The 22,596-nt window shown below is 43.1% G+C and overlaps 1 protein-coding gene across 4 annotated transcripts in view; it reads right to left on the bottom strand.

Annotated features, from left to right (window-relative positions):
- Nucleotides 1-22,596, bottom strand: part of Arhgef3 (Rho guanine nucleotide exchange factor 3) — a 280,755-nt gene that overhangs the window by 12,207 nt on the left and 245,952 nt on the right. For all 4 annotated transcript variants that reach the window (XM_050158206.1, XM_050158207.1, XM_050158208.1 and 1 more), the window contains 4 exons: nucleotides 10,916-11,086; nucleotides 6,197-6,259; nucleotides 3,726-3,822; nucleotides 3,495-3,571 (listed from right to left, as the gene is read on the bottom strand). In XM_050158206.1, coding sequence (XP_050014163.1) covers nucleotides 3,495-3,571; nucleotides 3,726-3,822; nucleotides 6,197-6,259; nucleotides 10,916-11,086 — 408 coding nt within the window. The remainder of the gene's footprint in view (nucleotides 1-3,494; nucleotides 3,572-3,725; nucleotides 3,823-6,196; nucleotides 6,260-10,915; nucleotides 11,087-22,596) is intronic.

Here is a 22,596-nt window from a genome sequence, read left to right on the forward strand (position 1 = left end):
TGTTATTGGTTAAGATTCAGTCTCACTGGGCTCAGGCTGTCCTGGAACTCGAAGGGAATAGGTGTGCCATGGTCAGAAGATGACATTTTGCTGCCTATCTCCCAGTCGTCTGACTTCCATCCTTCCTTCTCCTTAAGTGTGCTCCCTTAGCCTTGAGTGGGTGAAACAGATTATACTTGGGGTATCTTGAAACAAAGTTATCAAGTAGCCCAGCCTAAGCTTGAATTTCCTTTAAAAACAAATGACTTTAAGCTACTGATTACTTCCCAAGTTCCCCCTTAACAAATTCTTTTTTTAAAATACTTATTATTTTAATTATACATTATGTGTGTGGGGAGGTATGTGTATAAGAGTGCTGGTGCCCCTAGGAGCCAGAACCATCTTACCAGCCCCCATTCCAAATTCTTGATAGTCTGTTTAAAGAGACATTAAGTCATCTAACACTTAGGAGGAGGAACTGAGCAAGTAACTCACCACAGCTGTGGTTGTCTGTACAAGATCTGCATAAGACTGGGCCAATCAACATTTCAGCATGGATGGGGGAGGGGCCTGAGGCTCCACTCCTCCCTGAGGGCCTATTAATGGTTGCTGGGGAAGAGGGTGTCACTTTCTTCAGTAGTAGAGCCATTGGTAAATTGCCCAGGCTCTTGGAAATAACCTCTCACTCATGCTTGTGCAAGCAACTATGAGTAAATCCTATGGGTCATACAAGAAGAAGCAAAAGTAGGAGGGGACCTGTTGGGGAGTGGAAGGGGTTGAGTAGGAGTGATAAGAGTGGGGGACATTGGGTAAAAAACACTAAAATTCATTATCCATATGGAACTGTCGAAAAATAAAAAATGGAAAAATTTAAAAAGCCTATATATATATATACACATGTATAAATATATATCAAAAGCACTTTTAAAAATACACACATACACACACACACATTTAGAAGCTCTATCCCCCTAATGCAAAAAAACTGTTAGAATACATGTGGATTTTTTACTTCCACGCACCCTTTCTCTCTCTCTGGAATTAAAAATTAACTAGGATCTAAATGAAACAGGAGCACTTTCTGCCTTGGAGAGCTTATAAATTATTTTATTAGTGAGACCAGTCACTTGGGACATTGTGTCTTTGTGACAGGGAAGGCTTGCTCAAACAGGGTGAGCCGCTAGGAAGGGGACTTCCACTGTCTGTAACCAGGGCAGCTCCCCAAAGATCCCGTCTGTTTAAAGTCTTCAAAGCATAAGTCATGGATTCACTCTAAGGTCAAAGGCCCAGCTGATGCTGTCCTGGACAGGCATGGGGTGGGGGCAGGGATATCTCACTCTTTCAAAGGTTTTTTTTTTTTCCTTTGCAGGGAGGAAAATAAATCAATTTTCCATGGATTGAATGAGCCCTGACTTTTCTCATTTACTGTCTAGTAAGATATTATTTTGCTCTGTTTAAAAGATTAGAACTCAAACAGACTGACTCTGGTGTACAGCGCTCGCTCATACCAACACACCTGGAGTTAAAAGAAAAACACTTAACAGCTTTTTGGTTGATAAATAAAAACCATTTCTCATGAGATCCGGCAACAATGGGCCACTTGTTTCCTTTCAGGCTGCTCTTCAAGCTTCAAGACCCATTTGATGCCTGGAGGGTCCAGCAGCAAGAGACTGGCATGGACACACTTCCTCTGGGCATGTATGGGACAGACTGTTAGAGCCTTCCCCAAGCCCCAGATCAAACTAACCTCATAACATAAGTTGACAAAAGGGTATTTCAGGGCGAAAAAAAAAAAAAAGCGAAGAAGGCAAAATCCTAAAGCTTGAATCTGAAACAATGTCATCATCTGCAAGCAATGCTTAGAGGAACGGCATCCTCCTATATTACTCTAGCATAAAAAATCCGAGCAGGACTCCAGAGTTAACTCTGAAGGGCTCTCACTCCACAGCCTGGGGAAGTTTAAACACACTGATGTAGACCTTCTCACTCAACCACCTCTGACTCCAGTAGACCCACACTTTCCACAGAACTGTCTTTGTAGTTGAAGAACTTTGAAACAATACCATGACTAATAATAGAAAGTCAAAAGTTTGAGATGAACGACCTCCCCTGAAATATTGAAGCGCATGGCCTGAATTATTCAGCTTACACCATTACTTGTCTAGCAGATATTGTCGAGCTATTTCAGCCTTGGTACTAAAATTGACTTCTGAACTAGAGCCAAGTCCTGGGACCCTCCGAAGTTTCCAGAGCACGGCAGTAACTGAGAGGCCCCAGGTCAGACACCAGTGTTTAGATTTCTTTGCACATCCATGTGACATCAATGAGAACCCGAAGGTTAGAAACAAATTTACCTGGAAAGAGAGCACTCAGGGCGGTAGAGACCGAAAGCCCTGCACCACCCTCGGTCGCTGCACTCCCTGCCTATTTTCCTGAGATTCTGGGTGAACCAGAGGGATCAAGAGATCTAATTTTGCCTGGAAGAAGTCACTATAGTTATCGGCTTTCAATACCTGCTTTATAACAAATAAAAATATCTAGAATTGGGGTGGAGCATCCAAGTATTCACTGGAGGACACGGGCAGGCAGACAATAGGATAGGATGGTGGCAAAATAGCACATGCTTTGTCTAAGTGACTGACCGGTGGTCCCTACATACTCAACTGAACAAGAATTCAGTATGAGGCCCACACATTACTCATGAACCCTAACTGAAGGTCCCATCTTTGTTCTTTAAGAAAGGGAATCCATCTTGTTGTCTGTATACCCAGCAGTTACTTAGGACCAGAAATATATGTTTTAAGTATAAGCAACATAGACTCATTACCTTGTTTGTAAAACTACATTTAGATCAACTGCGCCCCCCCCCACGCCCCATCCCACTCTGCCCAGTACTGGGCATCAAACCCAGAGTCTTACACATTCTAAGCAAGAGCTATCTATTTTTGGTGATGAACAAGAATGTCAAGCAGGCCCGGCGGCACAGGCCTGTAAATCCCAACTACTTGGAAGGTTGAGGCAGAAGCATCCCAAATTCAAGGCCTGCCTGGGCTGCAAAGAGAGTTCATGGACAGTGTTGGCAATTTAGTGAGAACATGCCTCAGAATAAGGGGCAAGACGGCAAAATGGGCATGGAGATAGACAGATCAGTGGTAAAGTTCTTGCATAACATGTCCTGAGAAAAAAATGAATATATTAATTTTAAACTTAGAGGAGAAATTGCAATAATTTAATTGGGCTAAATCCAATATAATCTAGTATCATTTTATTTCATGTGAAACTAACAATAGTTTCATGTGTACTTTTAGTTTACTTTATTGCAAAAATGCAAGGTTGCCTTTAAATGCAATAAATTTGCAATAAGAAAAAAATTGTTTCCATGCTTTGAAGAATAAAGCCTCAATATATTAAGAGTCTGACTTTTTATCTGACATGATAACCAGAATTTGCCAACATGGAAAAAGTCCAGCTAATGTAAAATCTATCTTCAAATAAGACCAGAGAACATTTCTTACCCAGCCTACAAGGATGGGACCAACATGCTCAGTCGAGCCATCGGGCTTCCGAACGTCTCGAAGCTGACTAAGGAGCTCTGGCAAGAAAGAAACATTTGGTTAGACATTACAACATGAGCAGGGGTTGAAGGGTAATACTGGGCTTCTCACATCATTACACAATCACAGATTTGCTATAAGACAACTCAATTAAGGCTACCAGTCATGACTCGTCTGGGATCAAAACTGTACCTTCATGGAGAGGAATCAGAGAGTCCAGTGTTCCAAAAATTTGATTCAGTTCTTGTTCTGTCATTATTGAGAGTTTCAGCATGGGGTCGTGGTAGGCCTGTAGAAGATGGGCAAGAGATGGACACAAATGTTAAATTCAGAGGAGCTCAGTCATTTGTGTAAGTGATTCTTGAGAAGTGCTTTACAATAAACAAAAGTTGGCTTCCTACGATTTCTCCCCTAATGCAGGGAAACAGCAGACAGATGCGGCTGGAGGTGCAGGGAACCCGGTTCTGCCTGTAGCCTCTTGTGACTGTTGATAAGGTAAGATAGATTTTCTCCAAGTCCTTCTATCCTTTAATACATCATATATGGAGGAAGGAGCAAACATCCTACATGGAGAGCAGTCTGGATTGGTACCAGGCTCTGAAAGTCTACATGATTCTACACTTCGAAAAAAACCTCCCATTCTATTCAAGATTAGCTAACAACAGGCTTTTCCAAGTAAGTACATACCCAAAAGAAAAGAAAACTGCTCACTGGGTGGTGGCACACACCTTTAATCCTAACACTTGGGAGGCAGAGGCCAACCTGGCGTACAGAGCAAGTTCTGGGATAGTCAAGGCTACACTGAGAATCCTAATCTTGAAAAACAAATGGACAAACAAACAAAATGAAAAGAATAGAAAAGAAAAGAAAACTGGTTGGACCTTTCAGTATTAACATTAAGTACACACAAACATTTGCCCAACCTAGTTCAGATCTTCCGAAGTTGGGTGGGTATGGTGATCCACCTACATTCCAGCACTGGGAATGTGACAGACAGAAGACTAGAGTAAACTGGTTAACCAGACTAGCTAGACTAGCTATACTGACGAGTTTTGGTTCAGTCGAGAGAACCTGCATCAATAAACATGGTGATGAGCCAATGAAGGAGACTCATGTTACCCTCTGGCATCCACAAGCACAGATGTGACCACATACACACGAACAGGCATACGTACATGCACGTATACTACACATAAACACATGCAAAATAAGACAGATACCAATGCTTGTCCTCAGAGAATTGTATAAAGTTAATTGAGGTTTTTTTTTAAAGATGCATGGAAACTTTATATATTAAAAAAAAAAGTTCAAGATTAATGACAGGAGGGATGTCCCATCAGAAAACGAAACCAATCAAGTTATAAAGGGCTCTAACAGGTTGGAAAATTCAAGGTAAGGAAGGTATCCATGGAAGGATCTGGAGGTGAATCATGTGCAGAGAGGAGGCTGGAAATACCATAGAAGAAACGACCTTGATTTGAGCTGGTGCCTGTGAGAGGGGCAGAGGTGTATGGCTGGGAGGAAAAAGGGGTTTGGGGAGAAACAGACCCCTCTGACTCATAAGTCAGGGGATGGCCGAGAAACACCTGAAGGTGTTTATATCTGGGAAATCTTGACTCAGGAAGTGGGGGTGAAAACATATGATGTGTTCCAGACTTAAATGCCTTCTTATTTCTGAGCTGCTGCCTCTAGCCTACCCAACAGTTGTTTCTGGCAGTGTCTGTGCAAAGTCTAGCTAGCCATCTCAGGAGTGCAGGAGGTAGAACTTCCTATTAGCAGACGTTAAACCGAGGACCCTAGGTCAAGAAACATTCTCCTGAATGCATGATTCCCTCAAGAAGCCATAACAAAACAAGTTGAAGGAGTCTGAATTGAGCCTCCAAACTAGGGCGGTCACTGGAAAAAGGGTTTGTTGTCAAGAGTGTCCATGATATAAGATAAGGGTGTCCTTCCCTCCCCCGACATAATGTGGATTAACACGTCTTTAGCTGGGGTCTAGCTCAGCAGTAGATCATGTGTGTAGCATGTTTAGGTCTGAGCCTGATGCTCAGCATATTCAACAAATAACCCCACCCCTCAAAGAAACCCTCGTTTCGTACGAAAGACCCTAATTTCTACACTATACGAACATGCAGCTCACTCTACCGACTTTCAGGAATCAAGTCTTTACCCTGATTCAGAAATCTATTTCTCTATAAATGGTAGTTTCTCTCATGGACTACATGAGACTCCTTTTTTGGTGTGTTTTGAGAGTCAGACTCTCAATATGTGGCCCAGAATGGTCTCATAATCTAGGACCTCCCACCTCAGCCTCCTAAGTAGCTCAAGAAAGACGTCTAGGACAATGAAGTACATACAAAAGCAGGCAGGCCACCATGAGGGCTTTCAGATTTAAACAGATACATTCTTCGAGGTGCACTAGACACTCGGAGGCATCCGGCAGGTGCCAGGTGTGGAGGGCTATTTACTTTCTTGCGTTGAGCCATTTCCTTCACTGTTCGTTTGTGGTCAAAAGTTTTTTTTTTTTTCTCTCCAATTTCTGATGACTTGAGTTAGTCACAAAGAGGCTGCTCAAATGCATCATCTCGGGACCGTGAAATGACTCACAAAGCAGAAAAACACACGAGGTGACTCAAACAGCTACTGTATCTATCTTAGCTCACCTTTTTTGCTAACTTCAAGTCCTCTATCAAGTCTTCTTCTCCTTGAGAAAGCTCAAAGATCGCCTGCAAAGCAAGAGTACAGACTTGTTCAGTTCTTTCATTTATAAATTCAGACAGTACCAACACTCACATGTTCCGAATTCCCTCGAATTTGCATGAGGCGTGGGGTACACTCAGAGAAGCGTATGCTGAGCATGTGCAAGGCCCTGAGTTTAATACCACATAGGAAAAAAAAAAGTTCAAATTATCCTGAAGCAAACGCATCTTGTAGTTAAAAGTGGCAAAGAAAAGCCTTGTTTGTGAGGATTTTGACAAGTATTTCCCACCTACCAATTCGCCCTTCGCATTTTTAAACTCTGATGACGTCCAAGAGCAGGGAACTACATCAAGGGTGTGAGTGCTGGATTCTGTATCTTTGCTATGGGGGCGATCGTAAGAAACCATCCAGAGTCTGCAGTCAGAAATGGATCTGGCAGAGTTATTAACCAGATCATCACAGTCTGCTTCTTTTATCCCCAAAGAAGGCAAGTCTCAGAAGAAAGCTATATTCTTATCATCTACGTAAGACTGGGATTATAAAAAGAACCCAACATTTTATCACTATAAACAGAATCTGGTGGAGTCAATTCATTCTAAAGTCTCACCAGGCACAATAAATAAGATTAGAGTGTGCAAATTCATCATTTCAGATTTGGCTCCATTAAGCCACCAAATCTAAAGCGCTATGGTGCGCAGCGCACTTCTCTCACCAGGAATCCAAACACTGGGCAAACATTATGGCACTAAAGGACTACCAGCCTGAGATGATAGTCCAGGAACAACTCTACTGTCCCCAGCTGGAGAGGAGAAGTCAGCTGCTTCCAGGCTTGGCCACCACCCTGAGGTTTACCAACGAGAGGGCAATGAAATGGAACAGAGCAGGTGAGACAGAAACCTGGGCTATGAATGGGTTTTTGATCCTACTGCATGTATTGGCTTTGTGGGAGCCTAGGCAGTTTGGATGCTCACCTTACTAGACCTGGATGGAGGTGGGTGGTCCTTGGACTTCCCACAGGGCAGGGAACCTTGATTGCTCTATGGGCTGACGAGGGAGGGGAACTTGATTGGGGGAGGAAGAGGGAAAGGGGAGGCAGTGGTGGGGAAGAGACAGAAATCTTTAATAAATAAATAAAAAAAAAGAAACAAACAAACAAACAAAAAAAGACATTACGACAGGAAAAAAAAAAAAAAAGAAAGAAACCTGGGCTATGGAGACAACCCTCCCCAAGGTCCAGCAAAGTCTCACCTCATGGCTTACTGAAATAATTACACGCACATGAGAAATTACAAAAATAGCACAGGGGTCCTGTGTACCTCTCAGCTGTCTGTCCCCAACAGTAGCATCTTAAATGGACTTGCCTTGGATTTCCTTGGCCATCTGCATTATGGGAGGGAGCTCATCAACTATTACGACAAATGCCCTTCATCCCCAAGAGAGGAGGCCCACAGGATTCCACAGGAGAAAAGAAGAGAAGCACCAGGTTCAGATCCTGACTGCAGCTCACCGCTGCTGGCCCTGCCTTAATGCCTTTCTCATCTGCGCTCTGTCTTTCCTTTTCCTATGCTGGCAGGTTGTACAAGACACACATGGACATGGATAACACTTAGAAAAAATACAGTAAAACATAAGGGAGGAAATCTTAAATCACCTACAATAGCACCCTGCTAATTCTGAGAATGCAGAAATAACAAACTCAGTTTTTCCATCTCTTCCTCCCTCCGTCCTTCCCCCTTCTTCTCCCTTTCTCTCCCTTCCTACCCCCATTTCATTTTTTTTTCCTCCTTCACTTTCATAACACAGGTGACTTCTGGGGGGACTTCCCTTTGCACTCCAAGCAATGAATTATGCCACAGACACCAGGTAGCTGTCATCTAATTCAATTCTAATGCTGCCTACGTGGGACTCAGGTCCCCAGAGTGGGTTCAGTCCCAAGGCTCTTCACCCTTCTATATGCTAATCAAGACCTTAAATAGTTTGACCTGTGACTTTCATCAATGGTGAGAAGTCAGTGCTCCCATGACCCCCCCTCCTTAGGTTAATCTGCCACCACTGCACACGGAACTCAGGGCAACATTCCTGTTTACGGTTTACAGGGTATCATAAAGACTATGAGCATCAGGTGAGGGCAGGAATGAGGGCAGGTATGAGAGCAGCCTACACCCTCTCTGTATCTACCACACCACCCTTCCAGAACTCGTGTTTAGCCATTCCGCTCTTAAAACCATGTCCTCTGGGTTTCCATGGTGATTCAGACAGCAGACAGATGAAATCTCTGGCCTTTGTTTATCACCTGTAACCATCAGCCTCGCTCACTTCCCCAGGGGTCAACTCTCAGGTCACAGTCAGTCACTGAGAGAACTCAGGGCCAGACTCAAGGCAAAAACTAGAAGAGAGGTCATAGAGCAGTGGTTCTAACCTGTGGGTCCCAGTCCCTTTAGGTCCTGCATATCAGATATTTACATTATGATTCATAACAGTAGCAAAAATACAGTTATGGAGTAGTAATGAAATAACTTTATGGTTGAGGGTTCACTACAACATGAGACACTGTATGGAAGGGTCCCAACATTAGGAGGGCTGAGAACCACTGTCACAAAGGAAAGCTACTTACTGTTTGTGGCCTGTCAGACTGTTTTTCTTTTCTTTTCTTTTCTTTTCTTTTCTTTTCTTTTCTTTTCTTTTCTTTTCTTTTCTTTCTTTCCCTCCCTCCCTCCCTCCCTCCCTCCCTCTCTCTTTCTTTTTTTTTCTTCCAGCCTGTTTTCTTAATACTATACAGGACCACTGGCCCAAGGACGTCATTGCTCACAGTGGGCTGGGCCTTTCCATGTCCATCACAAATCAAGAAAACACCCCCACAAACTTGCCTGTAGGCAGTCTGATGGAGGCATTTTTTTCAATTGAGGTTCCTCTTTCCAGACAAGCTAGCTGTGTTAAATTGAGAAAAAAAAAAAAAAACAACAACAACAAAAAAAAAAAAAAGCAGAAACCAGGACAGGCTGAGTTGTCACTGGATAGCACTTCTGTTTTCTTGCCTGGGTCTGACTCGTAGCTAGTACACAGCCAGAAGCTTTCAATGGTTGACAGCCACCTTTCAATCGTCCGCTTGAGGGTGGGAGATTCTACAGGGCAAGTAGTGAAGACCAAACACCACATCCTAATCTCACATATGACTTTGCCATATTTCCACACAGGATTTCTGAGAGTGCGTGCACTATTTAAAGCCTTTGCTTACTGTTGGGTAGGCAATACATCTACAAGGTACCCAACACAGAGTGCACAAAATGGAGTGCACATGGGAAGATCTCAGCTCCTCCTCTCGGGGACTTCAAAAGGAAACATTGCTGCCAATCCTTTGGGCATCCTTCCAGAAACATTTTTATGAACATATAAACAAATTAATATACATTCATATTATTTTATATACATGGTAGCATTCCAATTTTGTTCCCTGATTTATCTACTTAACCAAGCACACATATAAACATGCCTGCCCCATTTCTACATCTGTGTAGTGCTTTGAGGGTTTCAGCAGCTCCTGGTAATAGAGGTTCAGCTCACCCTGAACTAGTAGCGCCATTGCAGGCATTAGCCCACTGAGTAACCCTGCAAGCTTAGCTTTTGACCTGCATGCAAGTAGTCCTGGAAAATCAATTCCTAGGGAAGGACAGCTTGGTCATGAAACCACAAAATTTCAAGTACCCCTTCTGGTTGTCTGAGGGAGAGGAAAAGTGAGAGGGAAGAGGGGGAAGGGGAGGGAGAGAAAATACTGTTAATCCCAGCACCAGGGAAGCAGAAGCTAAGAGTTCTTTGAGAGTTTTGAGGCTAGCCTGGTCGAGTTTTAGGTTAGCTAGAGTTACATGGGAAGACTCAGTTTCAAAACAAAACAACAAAACCCCCAAACCCAAAACAAACAATAAAAACTAGACACTTCCGGAATCCCAGTGGAGGCAGCACGTGAGAAGAGGTGAGCAGAGTTTGCACTGACAAGACCTCTGTGGAAGGGATGTCGTCACAGCTACTTAAGATGGGGATACGGAAAACTCATACAGAAATTAGCTGTCCTCTGTAAGGATGAGTTTTTTTTTAGAAAGCTGGACCAACGTTACAAGAGCCCAATTTTTTTTTTTAAAAAAACATCTAAAAGTTACTATCAAAATATAAATAAAATGACTGCAGTGGGGTGTGGTGGCGCAAGCCTTTAATCCTAGCACTCGGGAGGCAGAGGTAGGTGGATCTGTGAATTCAAGGCCATTCTGTCCTACAGAGTGAGCTCCAGGACAGTTAGGACTACAAAAAGGGACCCAGTTCCAAAAAACCAAAGAGAAAGCAAGAAAGAAAGCAAGAAAGCAAGAAAGAAAGAAAGAAGGAAAAAAAGAAATAGAATATATCGTCATATATATATGAAATTGTGTATATATATGTATATATGTTTAATATAGTATAGATATATAGTATAGTATTCATTATATACATAATTGTCTTTGTGAGTGTAAGAATCCTAACTGGACTCTTGGATTCAACACAGCAAAATCACTTTATTTTTACAGTCGGGCCAGGCCCAGGAAGCTGGATGCTGGCTTTTTAGTTTCTGCCATCCTGTGTTCTCCACAGGATGTGGCTCTCGCCTACAGGTACCTTTGTGGCCAACACACAGGCAGCTCCTTGGGTCCTGAGCTTACCTCTTGTCTCTTGATCTCCTTGGCCGTAAGCACTTGATTGACACACACATCGAAGGTCTCACTCCACAGTTTGCTGTCCCTCCGTTTTGTGCTTGAGGAGGTGGCATTTCTGGACCAGGCTCGGGGGGCCAGGATGTCGGGGCGGCTCTCACTGCGGAAGCTAATGGACCGCTACACAATGAGAAAAAGAAATCAGAGGGTCAGCAGCAGGACTGGGTGGATCCTTTGTGAGCAGCTTCCTATCACTGACAGATACAAACCATGTATCTGCAAGACAGAAAGGGCAGGGCCGAAGCTTTGAGGGAGTGGGACACCCGAGGAAAAAGAACAGGAGCCTTTTCACACAAAATGCTGGAGGCAACATCCTGTGTGACCTGGACACTGAGTAAACCACAGAACGAGACCAGGCAGGCCAGGCTCACATGCGAAAGGCAGCTCTCCAGCACATGCCCAGTGGTTTATTTCTAGTGGGCGTCTACTCTTCACAGGCACGAGGGAAATAATGGTGGATAGCCATAAAGGAAAACTCACCCTTTCCTACAATAGAACCCTGGTATCCCTGGTATCCCCCACCCCTGGAATAGTTTGGGTAGGCTTATCCAGGTCTGATCAACCAGACGGTGCCATCATCCCGATTCTCTGCCACATGGTTTATGAGAGAAAAGGGGAGGGGCACCCTGGTGCTGGGAGTTCAGAGATAACGCAAGCAAACTCTCCCTGGTCGCACGGAACAACCTATTTACCCCAGGAGTCAGGAAAGGGACACACAGGATTCGAAAGCGAACAGGCTTTAGCAAAGTGAACTGATTAAGCTCCTGGATCCCACTGTGCCTGAAGTCTGGAAGGACTAACCTTAGTCATTGTAGTTACACACAGACTCTTTCTGTCTCCAGTAGCTGGGGTTCTATCAGCTCAAAACGTTGCAATGAATATGCATTCCGGGTACCAGCCTGGCGGCAAAGGATGCCTACCCCTGACATAGGCAGAGAGGCCCAGCTGCCTTTACAGGTCCTAATCACCCCAAGTTCAGCCTTGTGACTGAAATATACTCCCACGGGGCTTTCTCAAGACAAAAGAAGGTGAATGTGTCATCTGTAGTCCTTACCCTGCGAGATTTCACCATGCTCCCTGGGAACGGAAAGGCAAGGAGGTATTTCTACACTCAAAAATGCTTTTTTTCTTTTTTAAAAAGATAAGTTCTCATGAAGCCGGAGAGATGACCAAACATTAAAGCATTAAGATGCTGTAGCCTTTGCAGAAGATGGAAGTTCGGATTTCAGTATCCACAACCGTCTCTAACTCTTTCTCCAGGGAATCTGATGTCTCTGGCCCCTGAGGGCACTTGCCCTTACATACATGCATACAAACACACACACACACACACACACACACACACACACACACACGCACTTACTTTAAGATATTAAAATACATCTTTTTTAAGAAGACCGGTTCTTTGGTTACACAGCCTAGGTTGACCTGGAACTCACTCTGTAGCCCAGGCTGCCTTCAAACTCAGGATCCTCCTACATCAGCCTCCCAAGAGCTGAGATTACAGTTGTGTGCTACCAGCTAAAAACCAACAATGTCCTCCAACACACACTTTAACAACTGCCCCTGTGCGCTGCTCCTGGGCCCTTCTTGTGTGAGCTTCTACTCAGCATGGCCAAGAATCGGGCCATAGCAACATACTTAGGACAGCATCCTGCCACTCCCCGTGAGTCACCCCGCTACTCTCACACACCGCTTCTGTGCTATCCCTCGGGGCTTCCTTTGAGCAATTGTCTCTTTCTCAGAGGTATTTCTCCCATTTCCCAACTAACTCCTTACCTGTCTTCAGAACACAACCCAGATATCTCTCTCTCTCTCTCTCTCTCTCTCTCTCTCTCTCTCTCTCTCTCTCTCTCTCTCTCCTCTCTCCTATGACCTCCCTTTTTAAGTGTTTCAACACAAAGTTACTCTGTGTAAAAGCCCTGGCTCCACTGACACAGACTCTGTAGACCAGGCTGGTTTCAAACTCACAGAGATCCACCTGCCTCTGCCTCCTGAGTACTGGGATTTAAGGCATGCACCACTGGTACCCGGCTCAGATCTCTCTTTTTTAGGAAAGCTTCACCAACGTCCTCCCTCCTCCCTATTCTGCCATTTCGATAAATTTCTGACAAAACAGTGACCATATCTTGCTCTATTTATTTAACTTGATTTTAGTTGATTTTACATGTGTCATGTAAGCCTGCATCACTAAGACACTACAGGGTAGCTCTCAATTATTTGAGATCCAACTATGAAATTCATCAATTAGAACTCATTAGCAAAGTTTATATTCTTCTTAAAAATTAGAGTGGGGGTGGGGCTTTAGAGATGGCTCCACCATTAAGATCACTGTTAAATAAGTTAGAATCACCTGTTGACAGAATATTGTCTACCCTTTAAGATAACTCTGAGATAATTTAGCTTCTAAAAATCCCCTTTATGCAAAAACTGACCAGCATTAAAATCTGTATATAATCACTTCATAATTATGCAAATCCTTTGTGAGCAGATATTTAAAATGCCATCAATTTCTCATTTTTTTTCACATGGACAGTAGAGGTGACTTCTAGCTTACCTTCTAATTTTTTAGAACCTGAGAAAATGGAAAATATAACAAGGAGTTTCCAAAGGGGCTTCAGGACGTTTCCAGAGCTTTGTGCAGGCAAGCCCGTGTTGTCTTGCAGGCGGTAAGCAAGCTCCTGGACTAGCAGGGACTTCTGTGGGTCCCGAACTCACAGGAAAGCTCATGAAATGTGAACCACTCCATTTAGGACAGCAAGAAAGTGCTTGCCCAGGTCACTAGAGGTATTGCACAAATCCTGGGATCGCTTAAACAAGTCCCTTATAATAGCAACTATGCTAACTGGGAGTAACTTGAATCGATTAGCCACAGTCCTGGAAGGTCAAAACAAGGCAGGGAGTCACCAACCCATTCTCTCTGTGGCTCTGATGGGTAGGTGGGAATTATAGAACAGAAAGAATACACAAAGAAGAAGACGCAGAATGCGACATTCGCTTCCACTTTCACTGAAGGATCAGTCGCCCGTCTAGTCCACTTTCAGTCTGAGCAGCCTTGGACTTCCCCCAAGGGTCAGAAAGCAGTTCATACCAACTTGAAACTTTCATGTTCTACAAATCGTGTGATTTTTAAAATACAAATTCTCTTCTTTTTCCTCAAATCTATTTCCTGGCATTGCTGCACTGTACGCCTTTCCAATGTTCTTCTAAGTATTTTACAGAAAACAGAATGTGTTCTCTTTTCAGTCAACCATACCTTTTTATGTTAGCATAGAAAAAACTCATTCTTCTCTGGGCATTGGTGGTTCATGCCTTTAATCCCAGAAGCAGAGGCAGGTGGATCTCTGTGAGTTCAAGGCCAGCCTGGTCTATAGAGTGAGTTCCAGAACACCACCCAGAGCAACAAAGACACACTGTATTGAGGAAACAAAACAAAACAAACCACCCATTCTTCAGAACTGTAACTAGGGGGTTGGCAGATGGCTAAGTGGCTAATGTGACTTGCTGCCCTTGGAAAGGACCTGTATTTGATTCCCAGTTTCCACACTGGTGGCTCACAACCACCTGTAACCACAGTGCCAGGGATCCAGCTCCCTTTTCTAGCCTCTCCGGGATTCTGCACTCATGTGCACCTCCCCCCAGATACACAACTAAAACTAAAATAATTCTTAAAGCAACAACAACATAACTGAGGTAAATAAGAGAGCAAAGCACTAAATATGTCTCCATATATGGAAATATATATGCCATATATATAATATATATGAAAATGCCTCTATGAAACTCATTTTTTTTTGCTAACATAAAAAGTTAATAAAAAAGAGAGCAAATTTCTTTCAAGTAAAAACACTGAGGTAAAGTTCAGATAACATAAAATTAAACATCTCTGAAATAACAAAGTAGTGGTATCACAAAACTATTTCCTAGTCCCAAACATTTCACTCCTTAGCAGTGGTTACAGTGGGACCCCAGGGTCTACGCAGACTCCATACTTATTCAATGCCCACCTGATGAACAGTGAAATTATTCCTGGCCGTTGGCTATAATAAAAAGTGCCTGACGGAACAACTTTGTATGTTTGTGTTGATATTTATGGAGGCAGATTCCTTCAGTCTGAAAACGATCAACTTGTATTTATTTTTACCGGATCTCATTTGGATTGCTGGGGTTTCCAAGAGCTCATCTATATTAATATTGATACTTGATGCTAAACGTGTTACCAAATTAACCTTCCAAGCAGGCTGTTCAGCAGTTCCTCTCCCAGACAGGAAGAGGAGAGAGATCACATGCTTTCATTCTCATTGGGTGGATTTATTAGTCTCGTAGGCAAAAATCACTGCTCCTGAGTTCTAGATCATGTTTTGAAAATAAGAAATAATAGACAAATTTTTATACATTCATCAAGACTTTCTCAGTCAGTTGGAGATTTTCTTCATTGCCATTTGGGGGAAACAAGAGGTGAACTACCTGGGGGGCTAGAGAGATGGCTTAGTGGTTAAGAGCACTGGCTGCTCTTCCAGAGGACCTGGGTTCAGTTCCTAGCACCCACATGGCAGCTCGCAACTGTCTATAAGTCTAGTTCCAGGGAATCTGACACCTTCCGAACAACAGAATAAAGTTAAATTAATTTATATTAAAAAAAGAAGTAAACTACCCTAAAGCACTCCTCTTTTGTGTTTTCTTAGTGACTGCCAGTCTTGGGGTGCCATGAGAATTATCTCAAGGATCCTTTGTGCATCCTTAGCCCTTTAGATGTAATCTTTCCAGTTCTCACACCATCCCTATTATAGGAATTCATTCCACAAATGGTTGTGGAGTACCGGCCTTAGGGTGTGGCTTTTGTGTGCAGACATGATCTCTTATATGGAAGAGGATGGGCCTCCTCGACTTTCTGACCCCTTTGGGTCTCTGACTACGCCAAGCCCAGCCAGACCAGGAGAGTGAGTAAGACCTCTCTTATTTTTTATAAGAGATTATGTATGCACACAGAAGTCATGCCCTAAGGCAAGTACCCCAAAACTATGGGTGGAATGAATTCCCACAACACACCCCCATAAAGCAGGTTTGTTTTCATTTTGACAATAAGGAAACTGAGGTGGTGTGTGTGTGTTTGTGTGTGTGTGTGCACACATGGTGTTTCTTCACAATAGAAGACAAACACACTGCTGTGGCCAAATGCCCAACAAAAAAGCAACGCAAGGGAGGGGAGGACTGATGGAGGTGGGTCTTGTAATAATAAAGAAACTGCATCGGCCCTCATAGGACAGAAAATTAGGTAGGCGGAGTAGACAGAAGAGAATGCTGGGAGAAAGAAGCTTAGTGAAGGAGTCGCCATGATTCTCCCANCAACTAACTCCTTACCTGTCTTCAGAACACAACCCCTCTCTCTCTCTCTCTCTCTCTCTCTCTCTCTCTCTCTCTCTCTCTCTCTCTCTCTCTCTCTCCTCTCTCCTCTCTCCTCCCCTCTCTGGTTTTTCAAGACAGGGTTACTCTGTGTAAAAGCCCTGGCTGCCCTGAAACTCACTCTGTAGACCAGGCTGGTTTCAAACTCACAGAGATCCACCTGCCTCTGCCTCCTGAGTACTGGGATTTAAGGCATGCACCACTGGTACCCGGCTCAGATCTCTCTTTTTTAGGAAAGCTTCACCAACGTCCTCCCTCCTCCCTATTCTGCCATTTCGATAAATTTCTGACAAAACAGTGACCATATCTTGCTCTATTTATTTAACTTGATTTTAGTTGATTTTACATGTGTCATGTAAGCCTGCATCACTAAGACACTACAGGGTAGCTCTCAATTATTTGAGATCCAACTATGAAATTCATCAATTAGAACTCATTAGCAAAGTTTATATTCTTCTTAAAAATTAGAGTGGGGGTGGGGCTTTAGAGATGGCTCCACCATTAAGATCACTGTTAAATAAGTTAGAATCACCTGTTGACAGAATATTGTCTACCCTTTAAGATAACTCTGAGATAATTTAGCTTCTAAAAATCCCCTTTATGCAAAAACTGACCAGCATTAAAATCTGTATATAATCACTTCATAATTATGCAAATCCTTTGTGAGCAGATATTTAAAATGCCATCAATTTCTCATTTTTTTTCACATGGACAGTAGAGGTGACTTCTAGCTTACCTTCTAATTTTTTAGAACCTGAGAAAATGGAAAATATAACAAGGAGTTTCCAAAGGGGCTTCAGGACGTTTCCAGAGCTTTGTGCAGGCAAGCCCGTGTTGTCTTGCAGGCGGTAAGCAAGCTCCTGGACTAGCAGGGACTTCTGTGGGTCCCGAACTCACAGGAAAGCTCATGAAATGTGAACCACTCCATTTAGGACAGCAAGAAAGTGCTTGCCCAGGTCACTAGAGGTATTGCACAAATCCTGGGATCGCTTAAACAAGTCCCTTATAATAGCAACTATGCTAACTGGGAGTAACTTGAATCGATTAGCCACAGTCCTGGAAGGTCAAAACAAGGCAGGGAGTCACCAACCCATTCTCTCTGTGGCTCTGATGGGTAGGTGGGAATTATAGAACAGAAAGAATACACAAAGAAGAAGACGCAGAATGCGACATTCGCTTCCACTTTCACTGAAGGATCAGTCGCCCGTCTAGTCCACTTTCAGTCTGAGCAGCCTTGGACTTCCCCCAAGGGTCAGAAAGCAGTTCATACCAACTTGAAACTTTCATGTTCTACAAATCGTGTGATTTTTAAAATACAAATTCTCTTCTTTTTCCTCAAATCTATTTCCTGGCATTGCTGCACTGTACGCCTTTCCAATGTTCTTCTAAGTATTTTACAGAAAACAGAATGTGTTCTCTTTTCAGTCAACCATACCTTTTTATGTTAGCATAGAAAAAACTCATTCTTCTCTGGGCATTGGTGGTTCATGCCTTTAATCCCAGAAGCAGAGGCAGGTGGATCTCTGTGAGTTCAAGGCCAGCCTGGTCTATAGAGTGAGTTCCAGAACACCACCCAGAGCAACAAAGACACACTGTATTGAGGAAACAAAACAAAACAAACCACCCATTCTTCAGAACTGTAACTAGGGGGTTGGCAGATGGCTAAGTGGCTAATGTGACTTGCTGCCCTTGGAAAGGACCTGTATTTGATTCCCAGTTTCCACACTGGTGGCTCACAACCACCTGTAACCACAGTGCCAGGGATCCAGCTCCCTTTTCTAGCCTCTCCGGGATTCTGCACTCATGTGCACCTCCCCCCAGATACACAACTAAAACTAAAATAATTCTTAAAGCAACAACAACATAACTGAGGTAAATAAGAGAGCAAAGCACTAAATATGTCTCCATATATGGAAATATATATGCCATATATATAATATATATGAAAATGCCTCTATGAAACTCATTTTTTTTTGCTAACATAAAAAGTTAATAAAAAAGAGAGCAAATTTCTTTCAAGTAAAAACACTGAGGTAAAGTTCAGATAACATAAAATTAAACATCTCTGAAATAACAAAGTAGTGGTATCACAAAACTATTTCCTAGTCCCAAACATTTCACTCCTTAGCAGTGGTTACAGTGGGACCCCAGGGTCTACGCAGACTCCATACTTATTCAATGCCCACCTGATGAACAGTGAAATTATTCCTGGCCGTTGGCTATAATAAAAAGTGCCTGACGGAACAACTTTGTATGTTTGTGTTGATATTTATGGAGGCAGATTCCTTCAGTCTGAAAACGATCAACTTGTATTTATTTTTACCGGATCTCATTTGGATTGCTGGGGTTTCCAAGAGCTCATCTATATTAATATTGATACTTGATGCTAAACGTGTTACCAAATTAACCTTCCAAGCAGGCTGTTCAGCAGTTCCTCTCCCAGACAGGAAGAGGAGAGAGATCACATGCTTTCATTCTCATTGGGTGGATTTATTAGTCTCGTAGGCAAAAATCACTGCTCCTGAGTTCTAGATCATGTTTTGAAAATAAGAAATAATAGACAAATTTTTATACATTCATCAAGACTTTCTCAGTCAGTTGGAGATTTTCTTCATTGCCATTTGGGGGAAACAAGAGGTGAACTACCTGGGGGGCTAGAGAGATGGCTTAGTGGTTAAGAGCACTGGCTGCTCTTCCAGAGGACCTGGGTTCAGTTCCTAGCACCCACATGGCAGCTCGCAACTGTCTATAAGTCTAGTTCCAGGGAATCTGACACCTTCCGAACAACAGAATAAAGTTAAATTAATTTATATTAAAAAAAGAAGTAAACTACCCTAAAGCACTCCTCTTTTGTGTTTTCTTAGTGACTGCCAGTCTTGGGGTGCCATGAGAATTATCTCAAGGATCCTTTGTGCATCCTTAGCCCTTTAGATGTAATCTTTCCAGTTCTCACACCATCCCTATTATAGGAATTCATTCCACAAATGGTTGTGGAGTACCGGCCTTAGGGTGTGGCTTTTGTGTGCAGACATGATCTCTTATATGGAAGAGGATGGGCCTCCTCGACTTTCTGACCCCTTTGGGTCTCTGACTACGCCAAGCCCAGCCAGACCAGGAGAGTGAGTAAGACCTCTCTTATTTTTTATAAGAGATTATGTATGCACACAGAAGTCATGCCCTAAGGCAAGTACCCCAAAACTATGGGTGGAATGAATTCCCACAACACACCCCCATAAAGCAGGTTTGTTTTCATTTTGACAATAAGGAAACTGAGGTGGTGTGTGTGTGTTTGTGTGTGTGTGTGCACACATGGTGTTTCTTCACAATAGAAGACAAACACACTGCTGTGGCCAAATGCCCAACAAAAAAGCAACGCAAGGGAGGGGAGGACTGATGGAGGTGGGTCTTGTAATAATAAAGAAACTGCATCGGCCCTCATAGGACAGAAAATTAGGTAGGCGGAGTAGACAGAAGAGAATGCTGGGAGAAAGAAGCTTAGTGAAGGAGTCGCCATGATTCTCCCACTCCAGACAGACGCAGGTTAAGATCCTCCCTGGTAAGCCAGCTTGCGGGCTACACAGAATATTAGAAATGGGTTAGAACAATATGTAAGAGCTAGCCAATAAGAAGATGGACCTAGCTGGGCCAGGCACTGTTTGAAAGAATACAGTTTCCATGTAATTATTTCGGGGCATAAGCTAGCCATGTGGGCGGCCGGGTGCCGGGGACGCAGCCCTGCCGCCGCTCCTAATTCAACAGAGGACTTTATTTTGGCTCACAGTTTTAGAGGATACAGTCCATGTACAGCAGAAAAGGGTGGCAGCAGGAATGGGAGACAGCTGGTCACATTGTGTCCACAGTTATAGGAAGTGGGGGACAAGCTACAAATCCTCAAAGCCTATCCCCAGGGGCCACCTCCTCCAGCAAGACACCACCTCCTAAAGGTTCCACAACCTTCCAAGACAATATCAGCTGGGGACCAAGTGAAAGAAGTGATGCTTCATACCGAAACCATGACGATCAGCGCCATGAAGGCAGGGATATTCGTGTGCTACATTCACACATGGAGGGCTTTACACTGTAGAGTGAATGCCCTTGGGATGTTCTTTGAACCGAAGCTTTAGAATTCTGCCAAACCCGAAAAGTAAGGATCTTGCTCCCATTTTATGGATAGGAAACCTGAGGCTCACAGAAGGTGAAATTTTGCTGAAGGCCATGCAATTAATAATAGTTCGATTTTTAACTGTGTGAGTGTGAGGGGGCACTTTGAGTGATAATCCAGGTCAGCTCTGCCCTAGTGTAGGGTTTGTTCGGTACATGAGCCACAGCGGATGAGTTTAATGTAACTTCTTAGTCTGTGACGCGCAGTTCTGAACCAGACAAGTCTTTCTTGTGCAAAGCTGTCCTGTGCATTGTAGGATGCTTAGCGACAGCACTGGTCTCTAACCACAACACACCAGGAGCATCCCCAACCCAGCTGTGCTGACCTAAACATCTGGAGACATTGCCTATGTCCCCTTGGGGGAGAAACACTGGTCCATTTCAAAGTAATGGACTCAGCCTTGGGAGGGACCACATAAGCACAGACACAAATACATGGATCTGCTGGGGTGGGGAGGATCCTGGGATGGCAGTGAAAAAGTTACAGAATAAACAAGAGTTTCCACGAGGAAACCCAGCCCGGCAAATGACGGTCCTCCATCATGTGTTCCTGCTACCATGATATTCTGTTCAAATGCATGGTGTCAAGCAATTGTAGAAACATGACCCAGAACATCTCATTCCTCCCTCTGTTGTTTCTGTCAGAGATCTGGTCACAGCTACATAAAACTAATTCATACAATAGTCCAAGTTACTTTTAATGTATAAGTTGTTCACTCTTGGCATTGTTCATTTACCATTTTCCTATCATAGCTGATTATGGGTAACCCTAACTGGGGAGAGTGAAATCACAGATAAGGGGGGAAGTCTTGGATGCTTTTATCCATAGCAAACAGCAGAAACATATCCAACTTACTTAAGAGCAAATAGCTTCTTGGAGGAACTTCACTAGACTAACCAACAGGGGACCCATCAGCATAACTAAGAACAAAAGATCGGGAAACAACCAGCTGAGAACACAGTTGGTGGTGGAGAGCTCACCTGGCTCACCACTTACAGGGTATTTATGAAATGAAAATCAAGGTTGTCAGACTTGGTTACGGAAGTCCATACACCTGTCTTCCTGTTTATGTCACATGTGTAGATGGGACCAGACTTTTCATTCCCTTCTCAAACCTGGAGTGTCCTCTCTCCATTTCATCTCTAGGCCATCCCCAATCCAACCTCTATTCTTGATGCTCTAACGCTCAGGCCATTACTAAGATTTCTAATCTGCCTTCCCAGTACAATAATGCTATATATAGTGTACATTATCCAATGAGATTTTTGGATATTATTTATTTCTATATGGTTGGAAGAGGCAACATATGATTATTTTTTTAAGTTTAAGTGTAACAGAAATATATGATGGAAAAGAAGTATTTCCAATTCATGCATTCATTCTCTGCCCACCTATAGAAGATAATTAAATATAAGATTTGTATTTGTTATGTAATGATTCTAATTCTTGTATGATAATGAAAAAGATAATGCAAACAAAATAAAAGAACAAATGGCTCATAATTATATTTTCAAGGATAACTACTTTCAAGAATTTTATCTCCTTTCCCCATTAATGTATTAATTCACGTTATGACTGAGATACAGTGGCTCTGAACTCTTCATTTTCTGTTTTCCTAATATCTTAGAAAATTATTACCAACCAGATCTTATAGGTTTCTACAGCACACATGTCTCCTTTTTCATATTGGTCACATCTCCATCATCAAGTGTAGGACAGAATAGTTAACACAGTAGGATATTCGGGAAGATCACTGGCTCATACCATGTATTTAGACTGCTCTTGGGTCACATGGAAAGTTCTTAGATCTAAAGACCAAAGAACAAAGCACTGAGAGGCTGTGATTACCACACTCCTTCCTTCGCCAAACGATTCTCTGTGGAGCGTGTTCTATGTGTCAGTTCAAGAAGAAGGGCAGACCCCATCACTAGGCAGGTACGCACAGACAGTGCCTTGAGAGAGGCTTAGAGCTGCAGTGGTTAACTTTTCCAGTAATAATATAGTAATCATATCTACCAAGTTCTGCACACAGTCTAAATCATATATAAAAACAAAACCCCTATGT

This window comes from Alexandromys fortis, unplaced genomic scaffold (assembly GCF_014885135.2).
Source record: "Alexandromys fortis isolate MF-2015 unplaced genomic scaffold, M_Fortis_MF-2015_v1.1 scaffold_106, whole genome shotgun sequence".
Taxonomy (NCBI): Eukaryota; Metazoa; Chordata; class Mammalia; order Rodentia; family Cricetidae; genus Alexandromys; species Alexandromys fortis.